The 22,770-nt window shown below is 41.8% G+C and overlaps 1 protein-coding gene across 8 annotated transcripts in view; it reads left to right on the forward strand.

Moving 5' to 3' along the window:
- LIN28B (lin-28 homolog B) overlaps nt 1–22,770 on the forward strand; it is an 88,622-nt gene that overhangs the window by 15,341 nt on the left and 50,511 nt on the right. For 4 of the 8 annotated variants that reach the window (XM_033143506.1, XM_033143509.1, XM_033143507.1 and 1 more), the window contains exon 3: nt 5,144–5,352. In XM_033143506.1, coding sequence (XP_032999397.1) covers nt 5,144–5,352 — 209 coding nt within the window. The other 4 variants (XM_033143512.1, XM_033143510.1, XM_033143511.1 and 1 more) reach the window with 4 other exon arrangements.

The following is a 22,770-nucleotide window of genomic DNA, read 5'->3' on the forward strand; positions in this document are numbered from 1 at the left end:
AAGGGAAAGCAACTCTTCAGAAATTAGTCATTGTTGCTGAATCAGACGCTAAACATCCACAATTCAAACTTCTTTTTTACATGTCTTGTTAGAGTTTCCTTTTGAGAGAATTCCCAGAGTTCCTGCATGTTTAGCTACTCTTAAGTAAGTTGCACTGTATTCAGTGGGGCTTACTGTCCTGAAAGTAGCCTATGGTTAGGATTGCAGTTAAAGGCACCACTCATTGCACAGATTGTCATTTCACACACACAGAGAGAGAGAGAGAGAGAGAGAGAGAGAGAGAGACGATGCTGAGGAATATTTTGAACTGAGTTTGCAAAATATTACCCGACAATTACGTTTTTTTTCCTTACCATCCCTAGCCAAAGGAAGCACACATTGCATTGACTTCTGAGTCATTGGAAGCCGGGCTGTTGCCGTAGTAGGCAACAGAACTGCATAAAGTGAGAAAGCAAGAGACTTGCTACATAACTATGGAAATGGTTTGACCTGTCAAAAGGTACTCTGAAACATAAGTACTTTCCTAAAGGCAAAAACCAGTCTTGTTTATTATGAGACATTCGTTCGTGGACTTCATGTCTCTAGGACATCAATGCTTATACTATAAATGTGCAAGTCTTTAGTGACGAAGGTTCAGTGGCACCAGACTTTGAGGGACGTGAAAGCCTGTCGTTTGAATTTCGCAAAGCATCGTCCGGAAGAGAAAGGCACACAGATCTATTTGTCTTTGTCCCGCTGTTGCTAGAAGTGTGTAGGAAATAACTGCAGTATTTGCTCCCCTCTACCCCCCAAACAAACCATACTGCAGCAACGCACATTTCCGCCCCGCCCCTATCAAGCATATAGCACTTTAAATAAAACAAAGATCTTGTCCTCCTTCCTGAAAGTGGAGAATGCACCTATCTGTCCACTTACTCGCGAAAGACTGGGCTACAGAGGCCATGGATTTCAGTGAAGCGCGCAGACCGATTCTGTGCCTGAAAAGGGCAAGCTCCATGGATTCAGCGCAGGGCACCACTCCGGCGACGCAGGGCGAGGAGGAGGGGCCGGGGGAGGGGCGGCAGTCGAAGCCGACACCACTGGGCGGAGGGAGACCGGTCGAGCGCCACTCTTGAAATAACCAAGAGGAAATTTACGGCTGAAGACGGCGAAGGAATGTCCTGATCTCGGGCGCCTGCTCCACTGAAGCCCGCGACGCGTGCATTTCTTTCATTCAAGCAGAAAACCGCTCTCGTGGCACGAATGTTAAGAGGGGATCACCTTGGTGCCAAAATATAAAATCGCGGAAAGAATGCCCCTGCCCCGCAAAACAACCAAAAACGGGAGAGGGAAGAGTAAATAGGCTCTTTTAGCCAGTCCGGAGGCCTTCTGTGTTTGTTCAGACTGCCTGTCGCCAGTTCTAAAACAACGGCGGGCAACCTTGCAAACGCATAAAAGCATATTCAGGGCAAATCAGCAAACTGGGCGGAGGGAGGGACGGAGGCTGGGCAGAAGAGGAAGGGGAAAATCTATCTTGCAACCTGTCAAGCCGCAACCGTCCAAACTTTAGGCTGGTAGAGCACGAGAAAATTTATGTTTTCTTACTTGGCTTGAGTGGTGACACCGGGGGCCCGAGAGCACTTTTTTTCCGGGTAGAAACGCTGAGGGAATCAATTGGTGGGGGGAGGCTATAGATCCATGTGCTTAAAAATTGGGGGGAACTCACAATGGAACGGGAGGGGGGGAAACTCTGGAACAACACTTCCATTAATTTTTCTGAAAATATATCGATCAAGATATCATTTTTTTTTACCACTTACTTGTTCCAAGTGGTGGAATGAATATTATAATGGAGACTGAGCGCGCGTAATTCCTGTTAATGGTGGTTCGGTCTTTTATTTTGGAAAAGGGATAAATTTGGGACCGCACAGGGAAAGTGCTACGAGTAGCGTCTTACGGCTGGCGGGCTCCTTAATGCCAAGAAACGGGGTGTGCGTCCAAGCGCCGCTCGCAGGCTCAGCTTATTCCTCTTCCCTTTGTTTTCTCCCTCCTCGCTCGCTGGTTTCCTCGGGATTCACCCACCACCCCCGCGCTTTGCTTCCTCATTTCTGGCAAATTCTCTCCCCCCCCCCCCCCCGGCTGTGCTTTTCTAGGGTCTCTCCCACCCAATTCCCCCGGCCTCCTGGAGAACAATCGTTGCTGATGGAGGCTCCCTGCACCGCTCGGCTTGCAAGCTGGCCTCTTATTTAGGAAGTCATTAATCACACCCCCTTCCCCCGGAACGCGATGGCGGAGGAACCTGCGCAGCGCAACCCCCGGGCGCCTCCCCGCCCCCCGATGGCCGCCCTTAAAGGCTTTGGAACGCGAAAGGCGAACGGAGGTGCTATCGCGTTTCCGGTGGGCGTTTCAGAATTGAGTAGGTAATGGGGGTGGGGGGGTGGGGAGAGGCGGCTTTCACCGTGCATCATGCCAATACAGTATACTATGCGCCTACATCATGTCCTACATGCCATAGGAATATGCTTCATATACCATTTATGTTCAGCGCCTATAATTTGTATGTGAGTTCAAAGCTGCTTAAAAGCAGGCGCTCCCCCCCTTTTAGTTCACGTGGTATGTGTCTGGTTTTCAGCAGTATGTGTGATCTTAATGGGGGATATAGGGATCATAGAATTGGAAGGGAACCCGAGGGTCATCTAGTCCAACTCCCATTGCAATCAACTAAAGCAGATATCAAACCTCTGCTTAGAAACCTCTGAGGAAAGAGAGCCTACCGCCTACTTTATCCAATGCTGTTTCAGTTTGACGTGGTTTTTTCTTCTATGTATGATATACGCCCTCAACCCATTAGCGGATTTTGTGTACTGGGCTATGTGCCTTTATCGACAGTGGTGGGGTTGAATATCTTTGCTTTTCCACCAACAGGCACCTTTTAATTTGTAATGCTTCTGCGCACCCTTATGGGGCGGGACGCTCCATTAAACTCCGTGGGGCTTACTTTTGAGAAAACATATATAGGATTACGCTGTCAACCTATTAAGATACCGATCCTATGCTTGGAAATAAATAAAAGTATTATGCATGGCCCTGCTAAAATAAGTCCCACTGTGTTCAGTGAGGTTTCTATTTAGCATTCGTCAGGTAAATGTGCATAGGATTAAATCGCGGCCTCATACATCCCATAATCCACTGAGTTCCTTTCTACGGGATATACCTTGCATCCTTACGCCAAGACCCTAAGGCTGCAGTCCTCAACCCACTTACCTGGGAGAAAGCCCCAGTGAATTGAGTAGGATTTACTTCCGAGCAGAGATAATGGCTAGGATTGCGCTGTACTGTAAATGGATGAAACAAATAGCGCGTTTAGGATTGCCCCTTTCCCCGGTTTCAGGCTAGGTAATTCTATCGACTACTTTGCGGATCAGCCTTCAAATATGAGATCTTCAGGCGCGCTTGCCGGCCAACGAGGCGCGCCCCCGCCGAGCAAGTGTCCCAAACCGAGGGCCATTACTGGCATTCTGCACGTGGGCAGCGAAAGATCCGCCGCTATATAGGCAGCAGCGGCGCAGCTTTAGTGCCCGAGAATATCCCTCTCGAAGAGACACGCCCCGCTCCTCCAACCGGCGCCCGGATCTACGTAGCGAAACGTGCCCAGCCGCGGCCGGGCGAGGGTGTTTTGAAATTCCGCCGTTCATTCATAAATTATTGCGGTGTGTCAAGCCCGCTCGAGGTGCCGATTGGCTGCTCCTCCTCCTCCTCCTCGCCGAACCCCCTCCGAGCAGCCGAGGTGAAATTAGTAGCAAGCAGGCATGTAATTGACGGAGTCACGTGCGCGCAGGGGCCCAGAAACAGAGCGAGAGCCCAGCCGGGGGCGGGGGATCACGAGAGGGCAAAGCGCAGGAGAGCGGAGCGGGCGGGCGGGCGAGCGCTCGAAATCAAGATGTTAAGCTGAGTCAAAAGACTCCCGCGAGTCAGGGGAAGCTTTTCGCCTTGCCACTTGGGAGCAGAGGGCCGGTGGGGCAACATGGCCGAAGGTTATTCTCCCACCACAATCCCCGGCCAGCCCGACTCTTGTTTTGCCTAGGCTTTTTGTTGTTCTAGGTTTTACTTTCCACCGTTTTCTTAAATGTACATACAAGAAATGTACTACTGAAAATAAAAAAAAATTGGTCGCTGGTTTTTTTTTTTTAAAAATAAAATAAAATCAAGGACGTGGAGGGGGGGGACTTCTGTGGTTGTGGGTGGGAGAATCCATTGTGGGCGAGCTTTCCCCAGTGCTCTGCCCCGCCCCCTTCGATTCACCCAACTTGAAAAGCTTTCCGAGGGGGCTTCTGTTCGAATTGTTCCTGTGCGATTGAGCAAGCAGTGGCCAGGCAGGGGAAAAGAAAGGGGAGGGGGCAACGAGGAAACTTTTGTACACCTGCCCCCTCCTTCCTCTCATCGAGTCCAGATTAAAGTGATTCCGGGGAGGGAGGGGGCATTCGGCGGAGGGAGGATAGGGAAAGGCGCTGAGCGCACTTGGAGAAGAAGGAGAAACACGCCGCTCGCTGCTGGATGGGCCGTTCCAAGTGGTTGCGCAATCGCCTTCTCTCTCGGCTCGGCCCCCTCCCCTCCCCTCCTCCTCCTCCTCCTCTCAACCTCGCCTGGCCAGGCAGGGCTCATTCGCCTGCGAATTCCTCTGGGGAGGGATGGGATCGGTGCTCAACCAGCAGTACCCAAGTAAAGTATCGCTTTCTGGGGTGGTTTATGTGGCTGAAAGATGGAGTTAAAGGGCAGGATCGCACGTATGTACAGAGCAAACGTGGGCTGGGCTGCTGCGTGTGGGGGGAGTGTGAGAAATAGAAGCGGAGTGAGTCACAGCAGATGCTGCCTTTCCTTCGACAGTGCCCTGAAGCTTTGGAGGTTATTGATGTGTGTGTGTGTTTAAATTTTTTTTTACTACTTCCTCTGTGACTTTGGTGTACTTAATGTTTTTGTGGGTAGGGGAAAAAAAAAACAAAAGTCGGTTTCGTAACGTTCGTTCGTGCGTGCATATGTTTTTGTGTCATCTGTAGCAATCGTTCTTGTACAAGCGCCAAGGAGATGTTACTAGAATTTAATTCTTTCCCTTTTTGTGTGTGTGTACGTACGTCCTTGTTCTCCCGCAATCTCCTCTTCAAATCAGCGGGGGCGCGTAAAGGTGGAGATGAGCCCGGGAAATTGCCGGAACAAGAAGAAGAGGAGGAGGAGGAGGAAGAAGAAGAAGAATCCCAGGTTTTGCACGGAACAGGCCACTGCAAGTGGTTTAATGTGCGAATGGGGTTCGGATTTATTTCCATGCTCAACCGCGAGGGAAGCCCCTTGGAGACTCCGGTTGATGTCTTTGTACACCAAGTAAGCCCGTTTTGTTGTTTTAGTCGAATCTTAGCCCCCCACCCCACCCCACCCCACCCATTTTCCTCTAACCGATGCCTTCGTTTTATGTGGTCTAAAAACCTCTTCTCTACATGCTTCCGGAGATGTTTGTGATCTCTGTTTAAAGCCAGCTTCAGATAGCAGTTTCTGTTTGCCATCCAACCGCCCTCCCCCCACAAATGAGATCAGTATCCATGGCTTGTTGGTCCTGCAGAAAGAAAAGTGTACCATCTCAACAGGTTTTTGTTTTTTTTAGTATACAAAGTCTTGCTTTTGTTTAGCGTCCTCTTGCTTTGTTTGTGGGTTGATTGCGTTTTAGTTGTTTTTCCTGATAGAAGAGATTCTTCTCTGCTAAAAAGATAGTAGAAAAAAAGCCTAAATGACTCCCAGGCTGCAGCTCTGTGCATACTTATCAGAGTTTAACAGTGGGACTTAATGTTTCAGTAAACATGCACAGGATGGTGCTGATAACTTTCCCCACGGTGAAAATTAAGATCCTTTAAAGTGTTGTGGGCTCTTTCTTTCTTTAAAAAAGCTAGATAGTGTTGTAGTTTGTTTTTTATGATGCTTATGTTCAGATCAAACAGTAGTGCACAACTTGTATTTGTTTTGCTGCAGTGTAGTGTGGATATTAAAAGAGTTGGTATAGTGGACTATGATACATCAAAGGATCACTGGTGTTTTGTGTTTTTGTGTGTGTTAAGGCTGGAAAACATTTTCCTGACATGTATAAAGCCATTGTCTCCTTAAAGGCAGAGGGCTCAAAAGCCAAAGTACTGTACAAGAGGTGGCTATTGTCCTCATATATGTGTATATAAAAGCAAGACCAAGCTAATGTTGATATTTACTATAAAATCATTACAGTAATAGTGGGAATGTAACAACAACAACAAAATACCTGTGGCATGTGTGTGTTCTTAGAACTGTCTTCTTTAACCCTTGATTTTCTGAGCCCTGAAAAGCAGTAGTTCAAATCTGAATTGTAGTGTTCTTTTTATTGCAGTAATCTCAAAAGGGTAAATTATTGGGTTACTCCTAGAATGAAATACCCTTAAGCCTAAATATATTTTGCTAAACTTCGAATTGATTTAAATGGAAGTCCTTAACCCCATATGTGCTTACTATTGGTTATAGTTTGTTTTCAGAACATGGATAATATCTGAGTTGTGACCATATGAGAACCGCTAAAGACAGCCTTATGTTTTGTAATGGTGGTAGTTCCTTTCTAGCAAACGGATACATTTTTGTGCTTGGCTTTAATCTGTGTGTATATATATCGTTTCTGAAACACTAGTTTGGTCCAATCAGTGCACAGTTTGAGAGTCCCCCTCATCTATTTTGTGGGTCCTATTTATAATAATAGAGCAGACTTTAAAGTAACTAAAAAATAAGGACACGTGACCTCAGTTTCAAAACCACTTACTGTTGCAATATTCAGTGAAACTGCTCTGGAATTAGTGACTTTATAATTTCTATTTCTAACAATAAAATTGGATAATGACCTCCTGAGATTGGGTATCTGTTTTGTAATCTAGAAGTGTTACTTCTGTATAATTTTAAACTTTCAGTTTGACATTAGCACATGAAAGCTGCTCCTTTTCTTACCTGTCTTTCTGAAATATAAGTACTGAAGCTGTTGATTGCTAGCTGCTTCTGGGCTTTGCTCCTGCTCTCCCCTGCCACCTTGACCTTTCTTTAGGTCACTGTATCAAGGTTTACAATCCTACATGCTTATCATGTTATATATGAAGGAATGTTTTTTCTGATCATATGCAGTATTATTTTCTTTGCTCTTTACAGATACAGTGATGCAAGTCATAGTTAAACCCACTATATAAAAATGGAACTGAGATAAATAACCCCTGTTCACTCTCTCTGTGTCTCACTCAAACACACACACACACACACACACACACACACAAACTCAGTCATCACATGATAGCTACAGCAATCTCCACTGAAAGTTAACAGAAACACACACACACACACACACACACACACAGGTGATAAATTTTCAAGTGGTGTAGGTGCATATGTGACCTGGCGCCCAACAATTTTGTAGTAAGCAGAGTATGTGAATCCATATATGGAGCCAGCATGGTGTAGTGGTTAAGAGCGGTGGACTCGTAATCTGGGGAATCGAGTTTACTTCCATGCTCCTCCACATGCAGGTGCTGGGTGACCTTGGGCTAGTCGCACTTCTCTGAGTGTTTGTTGTGGGGAAACACTCCCCTCAGAGTGTTTGTTGTGGGGAAGGAAGGTAAAGGAGATTGTTAGCCACTTTGAGACTCCTTAAGGGGAGTGAAAGGCGGGATATCCAAGTCCAAACTCCTTCTCCTTCTTCTTCTTGTTCCCTTCTACTTCTTCTTCTTCTTCTTCTTCAATGATCCCTTCTCCATGTACTGAACCATGGTGGCTATAAGAAAGAAGGTAAGTAAATAAACCTCCTAGAAAGGATATTTATTTATCTATTTGTTGCAAACATTTATAGTATGCAGTAAGCAAAGCAAAGCCAAAACCAAAAAATAAATGTGAAGGTTAACTCTCTATAATATGTGTTACTTAGTATTGTCATTTAAGTCAACAATAGCATCTCTTGAATATTGTATGTGTATTGTGAATGTTCCTAATGGACTGTCATCATGATATGTACAGCATTTTGATGTAGCAGTTCTGTGCTACCAAGGGGTTGTTTTGAGAAAATATTGAATAGATTGAAAAGTTGTTTTCAGTTGTGTTTAGCAGCATGTCTGGAAGTATTTAAGAAATTAACTGCTTACAATTGTGTAGGTTTTAGTTGGCATTTGGATATATTTTTTGCTTGTGGAAAAAAGTTTGGAAATTATGGCAATAATTGGAAATGTTCCTGCATTGCCATGGTTTAACAGAAAGTATGTTTTGCCAGCATAACTGGGACAAAACAGTACTGAGGTATTGAAGGAGGATAATTTTGGAGAAGGGAATGAGACAATTTGTATACATAAACCCTATTCATACATTTTGGAGCAAACACAAGTGAGTTTAAAGTGGTGGGGGAATGAGGCATGCATGCAGCCCATACCTCCATTTATCCATGCCTACATCATCTCCACTTCAGACCTTCCTACATTCAATGTCAAGGTCTGAAAGAGGATTCTAAGTATGTCTGGGTAAACATGCTAATTCAGATATTCATGGTGAATGCAACATTGTTTGCATGTGTGGACATTGTGGAACCTCCCCACCTTAATCCCATATTTCTTTGACCTGAATTCATAAAGAGGGCTATATTATTTAAGATATAATCTTAATTTCAGAAAAATTGGAATGAATTGTGGGTCCACGGTTATTGAATATATGATGCTTCTTTCTAAACGGGATGCTAGGAATGTTATAATTTATCCACTACAGTTCCAAATAACCCATACTGTACTTGAACTAAACATTGTGCATGTGTTCATTTATTGTAGCATCAAGTGGTTAATCTTGAAGGATGGAGCAATGAGATTGTTGGGTTTCCCCCCCTGTTTATCCTACTTATTCCAGATTTATTACTTGGTGGTAAATCCTATTGATGCTAGCAGAATTTAATTCTGTGCAGTGGATTAAAAAATTAACATTGTGATTTCTTTTTTAAAAATAGAATGGCTTCTATGCTTGCTTTTCACATGTACCTATGCTTGCTTTTCTATGCTTGCTTTTCACAATTAACATTGTGATTTCTTTTTTAAAAATAGAATGGCTTCTATGCTTGCTTTTCACAAGTTATCTTACAGACACACACAATCATATTTTCTATATATACTTGCATGAATGTAGGTCATATTCAATACAATATGGTGTGAGATTTGAGTAGACTTGCATAAGATGACGCTGTTAAAACTGCACTTCCTTCTAGCAGTGTTTTTACTGTCTTCATTGTTCCTCAATTTTAGGAATGTGGCACATTTCATTAAAAAAAAAAATTTCGAGGCCCAAAAATATTATGACCAATCCAGATTTTTTAAAGTATTGATGCTTGAGGGAGACTTCCATCTTTACAATACAATCCTAAGTGTGCTTATTGAGAAACAAGTATTATCAAGTTGGATCTCAAGACCCTGTGCCATTGACCAAATGGGTCCTTCTACTGGGCTTTTAAGGTTGGTAGAAGTTCCAATCAAATGATGGGTGGAAGTGACCCTCTCATTCCCTCTCCCCCTGCAATCTTTTCCACCACCTTCCTACACTCTTCCCTCTAATTATTCAGAGCAAATTGTTTAGGGTTGCTGTGGGGTTGGGAGAGTGCAAAACCTGTTAGCAGAAGCAGGAATTGAATTCTTTGAATGTAAGCTTAGCTGCATCAAGGTGTGTTGGTTACTTCTAGTATGTATACTTGTGACTGCAGATTGCAGCTTTACTTATTTGTAGCTCTTACTGTGAGAAGCACAATATGAGAACAATATGCTCTCTTTGATAAATGGATGGAAGAGCAATGTATCTTTTGCCATTGATGAATCCTGAGACAGAGAAGAGGAAGTCTTAAATGTCCTAGAGCTGCTTCTTCTTTGCTTGTTAATAGCTGTGTTGAATTGGGCTTTATCTACGATTAAAGATTTATGGTTGCAGCCTATTGTGTCATTCTGTTCACTGAAAGCTCTTTGATCCAACAGTGGCTTCCATGAATGGAAAGGAGAGGGAGATGATTTTCATTTATTCTTCCTTCACTCTGTACCTCCCCCAATTTGCTGTAGAAGGTTGGGTGATCCACTGAAACAGCATGGAAGGTGCTGCAAGGGAGAGAGAGAGGAAGGAAGGAAGGTGAATTTGTACAAATCATATTTCTCCTATCTCTGGAAGCCATTCCTGGATCAAACATCTTTCCATGTAAAAGTAAAACAGATATAATTCTTGTCTGTACACTGCAATTAACATTAACTTCTGAGCCAACTGGCTATTCAAAATAAAACTATTGAAACTATTAAAATAAAAACAAAAACAGAAAGTGGAGCTCAAGGACAAACAACCTTACTCATTGCCACCTTCATCCAGAAGCTTTTGATGAACAAAACAATGCTATTGAACACAACCTTTAATAATTGCACCAATTCAGACTGCAGTTCTAAATTCCATTTACCTGGAATTGCACCTCATTGAACTCAATTACACTGCTTCTTAATGGATATGTATAGTTTTGCACAATAGGTTGATTAAACCTTTTAGGTTTGGGTTTTTTCATATTATAAGCTGCATAAATGTCGGTCTGAAGTGTTCTGAAACATTGCAATATTTGATAACATTGCAGTTGAGACATGGCTGCAATTTTTTTTTGCTTACATAATTTATACCCAGATTTGGAACATGTTTTGTAATTTAGAATGACCAGATAGTCTAAAGAGGTGACAAACATTAGACTAATTTCTTAACATCTTTTTTGAGGTAGCTATTGAAGAGAAGTTTTCATGGGGGGAAATGTGCAAACCGTTTCAACACCCAAAACTCATGAGCTTTACTACAAAGTTCCTTTTTAAATATGCTAGAAGTGAGAGATGTCAACTTCTTTTATCTTTCTCTCTCCTTTATAATGGGACTAAATCACACCCATGACCAGATAAATGTACTCAGGAGCACTTCACTTGGAAAATCCACATTGAGATAAGGGCTTTTAAAAAAATTCACTTATTTCCCATTAAAAGGAAAAGTTTCGCTTATTTCACATTGATTGGCCAGCTTTCATTTGCCAGTGGTGGTTGGTCAAGTCAAGAGAATAACTATTGAAGTCTCCTAGATGTCAAGCAGATAATTCAGTGTACTAAACTCGCTTCATCCAAACATAACCACAAATTATAAATTGGGTTTATTATGTGCTGCTTTTGCACAAGAGGAGACTCAGCTACAGTTTTCACTTCATTTGAAAATATTTTATAGTTCAACCACAATATTTGATCTGGTCTACTAGAACCCAGGCCCTCCTGCTCTACAGATTAACATCCTAACCAGCCTTGGTATTCTTCCAGGACAATCTTCATACCTAATAATCGCACCCAGACCCCAACCATATAGCCCTGTATTGAATATTCCTTCTGAGGAACTGTTGTAGTGCATGACAGCTGGTTCCAGGGTTGACCTTGGTTTGGATAACTGGGAGAATAAAGGCCAAAAAGAGCCTTCCATCCCTAAATTATTGACTAAATTAGTCAATAATGATAAATTAGTGTATGTAACAATTGTGTTTCTCTGATAATTGTGCACTTTCTTCCCATCCAACTATGCCACCTCCATTTTCATGTTGGTAGATTACAAGTATCTGCTGGTTACTTACTTAAGCAAACACCATATTATCCCTCCTCCTCCTCCTCCTCCTCCTCCTCCTCCTCCTCCTCTACCACCACCATTAAACCATGACTTCTCAATACATATTAACCTGTGTTTACATTTGGTAATTGGGAATCTGAGCTTGGTTTTCAATAAGAATCTTGGAAAATGCCTAGGACATCAAAAGAAGGAAGCACTTGTGCATATTGCCCATTCTCATCCCTATCTTCCTTCCCAAGGTGGAAAATACAGGATTTTTACAAGGCCCTGTTACTGGAAAGAGCAAACATTACATTGTTTAGCAAGGATTCACTGGAGATTTGCTAGCAACTCTGGTGCTAGTAGCCATGGTGATTCCAGCTTCAATAGCATATTATAACAGCTGAAGTTTGAAAACTCATAGTCAGCTTTTTGAATAGAGTTGTTGTTGGTCCACCATGAATCCAATTGGTAATAACTGAGCATCCCTGGGACCTGAAATATTTATTTGAACAAATAAAGGAAGTCAGTTGGTGGAATGTTCCTGACTATTAAGGATATACAGCTACTGCTGATTTTGTTAGAATTTCTTAATTAGCATGTGTGACATTATGGGGCTCACCATACCATCAGAATGTATGGGTGAAGTCAGAGAAGAATTAGCTGTTGGGACCTCCCATATGCATTCTCTTTGTCTGTCTCTTTCTTCCTGGAGTTTCAGAAGCAATGCTGGGTGCAAAACTACTTTCTGAAAACCCTACAACTGAAAACAAGTGACCTTAAAACAGGGTTATTTAAACAATGTATTTTAAGAACTATGCAAGTTGACATAATTGAATATGGAAATTCAAGTTAAGTATGGATATCTTCCATGTTGTGGGCCCTCTGTTGAGTTTCTGGTGTCTTCTTTATATATAGAAGCTTGGCATCATTGCTTCTGTACCACTAAGAGATCCACTTTATGTTCATTGATATATGAACAAGTAATTTCCAGAACAGGCGTGCATGACCATCTGTTTTTACTTGATTTAGCACTGGTCTGTGTTCTTGATCTGCTTAAAAGTTGTTAAACTGCAAATAGAAAATTATTTTTAAACACTTTGCAAATGTATTTAAATGATTTGAACATAAAAAGTGTAAAAATATTTTTTTTAAAAAAAGGACAGCAAAGTGGAAATGTGCATATGTAAATTGGTGGTCCATAAGCATGGAGCAAAGATCAGTGATACAAAACAATTTTATGTCTCATCCACTTTTCAAAAATTCTGGCACTGGATGACCGAGTCCATAGCTCACTTAAGTAGAGAAGCTCATTAACTCACCATGCAGTAAAGGCTACTTGTACATCTGATTGTTAGCTGTCTCCTTGAAATATGAGAGCAGATTCCTCAACCAAATTTGCTAGTAGCTTTGGACACACGGCTGCATAATAACCACAGATATTTAGTATCATCTCTATGTAACTTAATACCTCAAGTTATATAGTTAGAAACTTGCAGCTTCTTCCACTAAGTCACAATATAAATTGAAATTTAGCTTTTGATATTGACTTTATTTTTTCATATTTCAGTTTGCTGTGGCTCTGTATTAACCATGCGTGCACTGCAGTAATCCGCTTGGGTTATCAAAGCTTGGGTTGAAGCTGGTAATAGACACTTATTTCTGTGGAAGTTGTTTGGGCTTTCCATAACAGAGCTGAATTCAGGAATCCCCTCACACTATAGACCTGTTCTTTCAAGGGCACTGCATCATCATCCAGAACAGGCCATCTACCTGATTCCCAGATCTGAGTACACCACACCATCTCTTGTCCTGGGTTCAATTTAAACAATGATCTCAATGACATTCAGTCTGATTAGAAGTAATTGTTCCTGTGGCAATGGCACTTTTTCTTTATTAAGACATTTGTGTTGTGAAATTACTGTTTTCTATCTTCCATGTTGCTAGCTAGTATGTGCTAGTTTCTTTTTAGGTACTTTATACTAGTTGTTAGGTTGGTCAGCAAAAGAGGTTTAAAGACTGTCTCAAGGCAAATCTAAAAAAAGGTAGTGTAAACACTGATAACTGGGAAACACTGGCCTGCAAGCACTCCAGTCGGAGAACAGCCTTTACCAAAGGTGTCATGTGCTTTGAAGACATTCGAACTCAGGATGCAAGGGAGAAACGTGCTAAGAGGAAGGCACGCTTGGCAAATCCACACCATGATCAACTCCCAACGGGAAACCAATGTCCCCACTGTGGAAGAACGTGTGGATCCAGAATTGGCCTCCCCAGTCACTTGCCGACTCATTGTTAAAACCGTGTTTATGGAAGACAATCTTACTCAGCTACGAGTGATCGCCAAAGAAAAAGAAGACTAGTTGTTAGATTATGCTCAATAGGGGTAATAAAACTTAGGCCATGGGTAGGCAAACTAAGGCCTGGGGGCTGGATCTGGCCAAATCGCCTTCTGAATCCGGCCTGTGGATGGTCTGGGAATCAGCGTGTTTTTACATGAGTAGAATATGCCCTTTTATTTAAAATGCATCTCTGGGTTATTTGTGGGGCATAGGTATTTGTTCATTATTTTTTTTCAAAATATAGTCCGACCCCCGACAAGCTCTGAGGGACAGTGGACCGGCCCCATGCTGAAAAAGTTTGCTGACCCCTGGCTTAGGCAACCAGGAGATGAAATAGTGGGCTGAAATTCTAAACTTTTCTTTTGTAAGTGCCTTGCACTGAAAGTAGTGGGATTGCCAACGGATTAACCAGTTCCTGCCTTATCAATCCACCTGCAGAAAGATGTTACACATGGTGTTATTTTTATTGTGGGAAGTGGGGTTATTTACAAGCTGTTGCTTATGGCAGGGAGAGACTGTATCATGTGCTAGGCTAGGCAATAAATCTGCAATGCTTTATTTTGTGCAGTAGGCATAGTCATTAAAATATATTTAATCATGCTTGCGGTGAAGCAATATGATCAGATATTAGAGTTTTGAAAATTTTATCTTGGATTTTATCTTGGAACCGACTATATTCAGATTTATCCCAAAACTTCCTAAATTTTAATTCACGTATCATTTAAAAGAGAGGGAGCAGAATCTGATGCGACACAGACTTTCAGTTATGCATGTTCATCTCTCTTCACCCCCCCCCCCCACCACTGTAGCCCTCCGTGTGTGCTCAAAAGCTGCTCCAGAAGGTTTCTCAACACTCTGGAGTATATTCTGGGTAGACATGTTGGAGTGCAAAAGTTGCCTTGCATGTATGGAAGGCTGTTCCACTTGCACACAGACAGCATTGCACGGAACCCACTTTTCTATTTTACTAACAATCCAATGCACATGCAGCTTTTTCCTTTAATAAAGACATTTACTTTATTAAATGGTTTTTTAAAAAAGAATGTTTCAGTTTACCCTGCACTATTTGTCTTAATAGGGTTTCCTAATTTTCATGCAGTTTAAAATTGTATGTATTGCCGTTTATGCTGCCTTGAGTACTTTAGATGCTTACACATCAGTTGCTATAATGGTAGATGTGTTGCTGAAGATGCAGAGAAAAACAAGTTACCGGTAACTAAGGAATGAAACAGGAACCCTGTCAACTTCCAGGAATTTGTAAAGCTTTAATCTGACAGCACTTGGTACTACAGCAGGAATGTTGCTGATCAATGTGTATCATTAATATTTTAGATAGGAAGGGCAAAGGGTTTCTCTTAAAGCCTCTTATTTCATCCCAATAAGAGAACTGTGGATTTCTTAATTATTCCCAGATATCCAGCTAGACAGTTCTTTGGTATTGTACTGTACTCTGATTTTCTACAAACTAAAATAACTTGGTTGTGTATAGTAGAGGAGTCCTTCTTGAAAATCAACAAAATCAAACTACCCTGAATTGCATTGGCTTTGCACACCCAAGCAGCAACTGTTATTTCATTTTTACGACATCATTTGGCAAGTTCTTAACTCAAAGGTCTCTTGAGATTTTATTGGCTAATTTCATCAATATTAACCTATTGGCTGATATGCTGCCCTTGTAAAGTATTTACTGCACAGCAATTTATCAAGAATGCTTACTTGTACACTTAAAAGTGTGACTACACAAATGCTTAAAGATTTACAGTGGAGGAGTCTGTTTATTGATTTTAATAGGCTACTTATCAAGACCATAATGAAGTCCTAACATTTTTAATTCCTGTGCTGTGTGCTTTTCAATGTAATACTATGTGCATAAACTGGTACAAAATTATATTTGTAGTTCCCCATTCCACCCCCAAAACAGATAGGGGGAAAGTTTACATAGGCTTAAGAGTGCTACTTTGGTGGCTTAGAGCAACCACTAAGCTTAGGACAAAGCCGGGAGAGAGATTCCAGAACTTGACCCTTGCTTTGCCCTTCCATACCTGCATTAACCACAAAGATGGATGGGAAAGAGAGCATGCAGGACACACTCCCTCCTATCAGTCATTAGACCATTGACCTATATGGCTCTTTTTGAGGGGCAGGCTCTAGATCAGCAATGGGAAATCTTGGGTCAGCCCTCCAGTCTTCTCTGTCTGGTCCCCACATCACATCCCTTACTTGCACCCTCCTTGGATGGAATGTGTCCTTGAACTTTGATAATGTAGGATATAGAGGTGCATTTGTTGCCTTGTGCACTTTTGCCTCTGGATCTGCTGGCATAGTGCTCCTGAAAGGGAAGGTCCTTTGGCTGAAAAAGCCTCACTACCCCTGGTCACACTTGTGACACACTTGTGGTTGGTTTGTGCAAAGCCTTCCAGGAACAACAATGAAGGTGAAGCAGAATAGCTGGGGAGGTGGTTGTGGACAGGAAGAAGCTGGAGCTGGAATTGAAGCTGGAGGTAGCTACATCCTGTTTTGGTAACCAGAGGAACACTACCTCTGTGAATATAAAGATTCTATTCTAAGCTGTCAGGAGTAATGACTAGCGTGTTTTGTACTGGGGGAAAAATTAAACCAAGAAAAAGTGGATTTTGTATCCTGCATGAATTCTGTACTCTATTTGCAACTTTGTATGGTTTATTTTGGTGTTGACAAGCATGAGGAGAGAGCATTGTTACATTCAGTCACGTTTCCCTCCTTTGATATAAAATGACACTGGCTGCAATTTCAAGCTGCACCATCCCTTTTTTCTCCAGAACCGTGTTTCTCAGAAAGCTAAATTCTGCACTCAATATCAGATTCTGCACTCGGGGATTTTGCATTCTGTGAAATTACTTTCAGTTACAAACCTTACAGCTAATCAATATTGATGACTTCTGGTGAATAAAATTACTTCCAGTGGATCACACTTCCTTGCCTACCCCTTACTAATTGCCTAGCAACCTTCTAGCCTTTTTAAAGTTCAAAAAGTGATGGGAATCAGCCCGGGCAGCACAGATCTGTACATTATGGAGGCTGCATATGCACAGGGTCCTTTTCCTTCAAATTTCTGGGACCTGGGATCAGAAAGGGGAAACCAGCCCTGTGCTCAGTTTTCACATAGCAAATAAGGCCAATCTAAGGGCTGGCTTTATCTCTCCTGCATAGGGTAAATAGCATGGGCTACAAAACAGATTAGGCAAGCTAAGCACAAAGTGTGAGATCTTTTCTCTCAGAATCATTATTTGCAATACATACTGGCCGTTAAGTAGCTTCCTAGTTGGGTGAGGGAGAGGAACCAGTTGGCTGAAATCCACAAGATGCATTGAGTAAGAGTGGTTGCTAACTGGTCTCTTCCAGTACTGGTTAGTATGTTTTTAGCACTTCCTTAGCACTACACATGTGGTGAACAGTTCAGAACTTGTTGCCCTTTCAACACTAACACTGCAACAGGCTAAAAGCTCAGTGCAAAACACATCCTCAGTTTCCTCTCTCTCTCTCTCTCTCTCTCTCTCTCTCTCTCTCTCTCTCTAATGCAACACAGATTTCACATTAGAGAGGCCTCTCCAAGATGGTGTGGGGGGAAGGGAATATGGCTTTCTTTCAGAGCTGGGAAAATATTCACATTTCAGTAGTGTTTCTATACAAAGTACCTGATTAAAGTATTTTTCAAATATGCAAAGCATGAAAAGAGAAGGATTGCAAAAACTACAATATTGGCATAGCTCTTCAATACATTTCCGAAACAAAATCCTAAATAGATTCATTCACTAATGAATATTTTACTTAGTTTTACAAAAGTAAGGTGGATGTGTGCTTAAATACTCCTGTTGGTGAGAAAAGTAGCTATCCAGACAAATTAAAGTATGTGAGCTTGAATTCTGTGTTGAGCTTAGATTTGGTTTTCAGTGGGTGAGATTCAGCTAATGAGGTCCACTATGGAAACCTGTGCACGAACTTCCACTAATGCAACGGGGCTTTCACCCCTTTCTTCACCAAATTGCCTTGGGGGTGGGCAGAGAACTACTAGAGCAAGCATGTGGGATGAGAGCAAGGAAACCTTCCAGCTGGTGAGCTGAAATGATTCTGCTGATGGAATGATTGCTTCTCAATTTCCCCAAGTGACAGTCAAATGGTTGTGGGCTGGATCCACAGTAGCATTCAGTGAAGTGTTCCACTCACAATGGAGGCAGGAGGCAGGAGTGCAGTCTTTACCAATATCTCCTGCAGCCCCTTGCCCCTCCTAAAATTTTGTTTCAAAACACTACAGGGTCTTCCAGAGCATCATGAGAGGAGGCACAGAGGAGGAAGGATTGGCAAATATGACTTCTCGCCCTACTCCAGCACAAAGCTTTTGCTGTATCTTGGTGCCTTGGTCACTGGATGACCAATCTGGATTTGGTCCATTGCCTTTTTGGTTGACCAACAATAGTGACATTTGAAAATAGATTTTTTCACAGGTGCAAACAAGCATAAGCCTACATTATACAGCATTCCAAGGTTTTGCCATTTGTAATGTAATAAGGTTGTATATCATGACTATTGTCTGTTTCAAAATATGTATGTGCTATCATTTGTAAAGGAGCCCATCACATTTTTTTTTAATTAAGAAAAAATACCGGCTTGGGGGGTGGGTGAGTAACAAAAGTGTTGGTGTCCCATTTTTCCATGTTTATATAAGCTGTATTTTTTTTCCTTTTTAAGTATAGGGACAGCATCACACAACTGTATGCATAATATCATTAAATTCCTTAAGTGTGATCATTCTCAAGCATTATCAGAAAATCATAAGTAATTTTTGCTTTTAGGGGTTAAATAACAGCTGCTTAAAAGATGCAATTCAACTTTTATTTGTTTTACAAATGAGAATTAACAGACCTCTTAAGGTGCTTTCTGTTGACTGGACCCTCCTGTATGCAGGGCCCTCCAAACTCTGATTTTTTCATTGCTAAAATAAATTAAAAAATTGTCCAGTAGCACCTTAGGTAAAGCTAAAGGTACCCCTGACCATTAGGTCCTGTCGTGGGCGACTCTGGGGTTGCACGCTTATCTCGCTCTATAGGCCATGCTTATGCTCTTTAAAATGTTGTATGTCAATTGGATACCTTTTGTGTGTCGGGGGGGGGGGAGTGTAACTTGCGACTCTCAAGTTCCAATAATAATTATCACAGATTTCATTTTAAACCAGACATTTAACATGACTCTAAGATCAACAATTCTCAACAATGAAAAACAATTATTAAACAATTGTCTATTCTTACCTATCTGACTATAACAGAAGCCTAAAAAAAACTCCATTACTGATTCTGGATCTTTTTCTCTGTTTGCTTCCATCTTGCATTATAGATCCATAAAACTTTAGTTGAGATCATCTTTATTCATATTGGCATCAAGTGGAGGCATCGTTACTTTAATACTGCAGCCCTCAAAGCACTCAGGGAGGAATCCTCAAACTTTTCATTGGTGTAGCCACACTGCAAATATAGGCCTGCCTCAAAAGTAAGTTGTTAGAGGTTGATATAGTCGCCTTTTAGGAGCATAGCATATATCTCTGTACGCCTTGCTATTGTCTGGGTTCCTGTCCTTAATCCCCCCACATTCTTCCCAAAGTAGGACTTAGATTCTAAGTAGTATGTGCCTACAGCTTTAGGTGATAGGTACTTTGTCTTCCTTAAAAGCAAATATGCTTAGGGTTGCAACTTTACTAGGCAGTAAGTTACATTGAAGTTGTTCAACTTTGTCTGGAAGCAAATTGTGTTCAGGGGTGTGCTGTGCGTTAAGACTCTTTCATATATGCTCATCTTTTATTTTTTCAGGCTCCCTGGATTTCTCTAATAGAAATTATCTGACCTATTTAAAGAAGTGAATACTCTCAAACAGCACGAACAGCTAGGATATTGCTTTCAGCCCTGCAGTATTTCTGGTTACCAGAATAAAGAGCTGGTGGATCTGTAAAATCAAATATTTTACAAAATATAAAATCAAAAAATCCTTCCAGTAGCACCTTAGAGACCAACTAAGTTTGTTCTTGGTATGAGCTTTCGTGTGCATGCACACTTCGAATTGTGCATGCACACAAAAGCTCATACCAAGAACAAACTTAGTTGGTCTCTAAGGTGCTACTGGAAGGATTTTTTTTATTTTATACTTTGTTTTGATTATGGCAGACCAACATGGCTACTTACCTGTAACTGGACCTAATATTTACTTGAAGAGTTGGGCCCGTTAATTCTCTTATTCACAATGAATTCTAGCATTCTTTCTGAGTTGTACTCACAATACAAGCCACATTGGTGATACTTGGACTTGCTTGTAGATGGTGCCTAGAATTGTTCTCTAATCAAATTCACTTGGAGGCATGTTCTGTTAGTTTTAAATGAAACACTATTCCATGTATGCATGCTTAGGGTGACAGTCTCTGACACCTTTTTTTTTTTTTTTTTTAAAAAGCCTCTGAAACATCAGCACACAAACAGCTCTGTCTCATATAGCTTCATTCAATCACTAACTAAAATGTTGCAAATAAATCTGTATTCACTGTTTTATAGCAATTGTACCTACATATACCTATACCAGACAACATGCTAAACCACACTTCAGCACTATGTGAACCAGCTTTTTATTCCTGATGGTCTCTCCCCTGCTCAAATTGTGCTGGGATTCCCTCTCTTCTTTCTTCTCTGGTTTTAGGCAACCATAGTTTGCTGTTGAATGTGATTTCTGCATACCATGCAAAACAGGGTTGGAAACTGGGAGCACACTCTGGTGTCCAATCCTGATTTTCAGGGCAAGTAGAAACAGTTTTCCTGATCAGACAAAAGGACAAACCATTGTTTTTCCTGAAAAAATGAGGGAGGGCACCAGAGGCCTCTGAAGTTCATTTATAAATGCCAACCCTTATAATTGCAACTGTTCCGTAATGCAGTGCTAAAGCCTAATGATCCACAGATGTTCTAAGGGGAATGATTTTATTCAGAAAAATAAATGGCTTCATATTCAGATAATAATGATATTGGTGCATTTTTGCTGTTTTGGGTGCCTCTCCCCTTTTGTTGTATACAGCTTTCTTAACACATGCTAGCAAGTAAGCAAGTCTACTCAACCCTCCTTGCTACCCTGCTTTAATTTAAAAGTTTCTTTGCTGACCAAGTGCTTCACCATTTGTGCAAAGTCAGCACTGGTCTTTCTCATCCAGTCCGCTTTTCTTTCTTTCTTTCTTTCTCTCTCTCTCTCTCTCTCCCCTCCCCCTCCCCTCCCCCTCCCCTCCCCCTCCTGGTTGCAATGAGTGGCATGGCCATCCCCTATTCAGCAAGGCTTTCCCCTCCTCCATTTTGTGGAGATAGGATATCTCTGTTTAGGCAGTATTGCAGTACTAAGCATAATGTCAGGGTTGTTGTTTTTTAAGTTATAAAAAAATCTGGAAAGGCCACATAAAACCATTTCCTATTTAACAAATTGAAATACTTGCATTTGAAAACAAAACAACCTACCTTGCAGCTAAATCACAGTGGATGTAAATTTGTAAGTGCTGAGTTGAAAACTGCAGTCTGCCTTAAGGGTTCCCTCCCCCACTCTACTCAAGATTTAGAAATGGTGAGGAATTTGCACCCTCTTGACTCAGGTTGCAGATCCTCTTGGTAAAACCAGGGAAGCCAGAGAGGTCACAGCTATTCATTGCCTATTATTTCCACAGGCATTCCATTGCTCTGCGAGTTGTCAGAACTTTTCTTTGCTATCAGTCTACAACAGATTTTAGAATTCCATTTTTGTTAGCCCATTATGATGTGTATTGTGTGTAAAAAAGTGCAACAATTCTTAATATCATCCTGCTTTTCATGTCACTGCAAATGCATCTAAAATACACAACTTTTAAAAATAAAATAAAAAATGTCAGTTGCATTAAAGCTGTGTACATAAATATAAGCATAGTGTATCTTTTGGATCAAAGTAAATTATTATTAACTGGATGCGGGTGGCGCTGTGGGTTAAACCACAGAGCCTAGGGCTTGCTGATCAGAAGGTTGGCGGTTCAAATCCCCACAACGGGCTGAGCTCCCATTGTTCGGTCCCTGCTCCTGCCCACCTAGCAGTTTGAAAGCACATCAAAGTGCAAGTAGATAAATAGGTACCGCTCCGGCAGGAAGGTAAACGGCGTTTCTGTGCACTGCTCTGGTTTGCCAGAAGCAGCTTAGTCATGCTGCCCACATGACCCGGAAGCTGTACACCGGCTCCCTCGGCCAACAAAGCGAGATGAGCGCCACAACCCCAGGGTTGTCCACAACTGGACCTAATGGTCAGGGGCCCCTTTACCTTTACCTTAAATTATTGTTGCACACTATTTCCAATAGGGTATAATAGACAGGAAGTTGGCATAGGAACTGGGACAGAGATGGCTAATCCATGTGTTGTTGGATTCCCAGCTCCCATCAACCCCCACCAGCAGAGCCAGTGGTCAGAAGTGACAGGGACTGTAGTCCAGTAATATATGGAGGACACTGGGTAGCCACACTGATCTAGGAAATCTAGGTTCAAAACTTGCCTCTGCTGTGGAGTATATGGCATTTTGCTTTGGATATGATTCAGTAGAGTGTGGATGGGCATGATCTGTGATGTTTTGTCTGAGCCATTTTGAGCACAGCTTGGAAAAGAGGTGTGTCTATATTAAATCAAATCAACTTTGACCGCAATCCTATACAAACTAACTTATACCCCTTAGCATTCTGAGTACAAATGTACAGAAGATTGTGCCACACATTCCCAGTGTTTAAGATGGGAGCATTGACCC

Source organism: Lacerta agilis, chromosome 3 (genome assembly GCF_009819535.1).
Source record: "Lacerta agilis isolate rLacAgi1 chromosome 3, rLacAgi1.pri, whole genome shotgun sequence".
In the NCBI taxonomy this organism is placed as follows: domain Eukaryota; kingdom Metazoa; phylum Chordata; class Lepidosauria; order Squamata; family Lacertidae; genus Lacerta; species Lacerta agilis.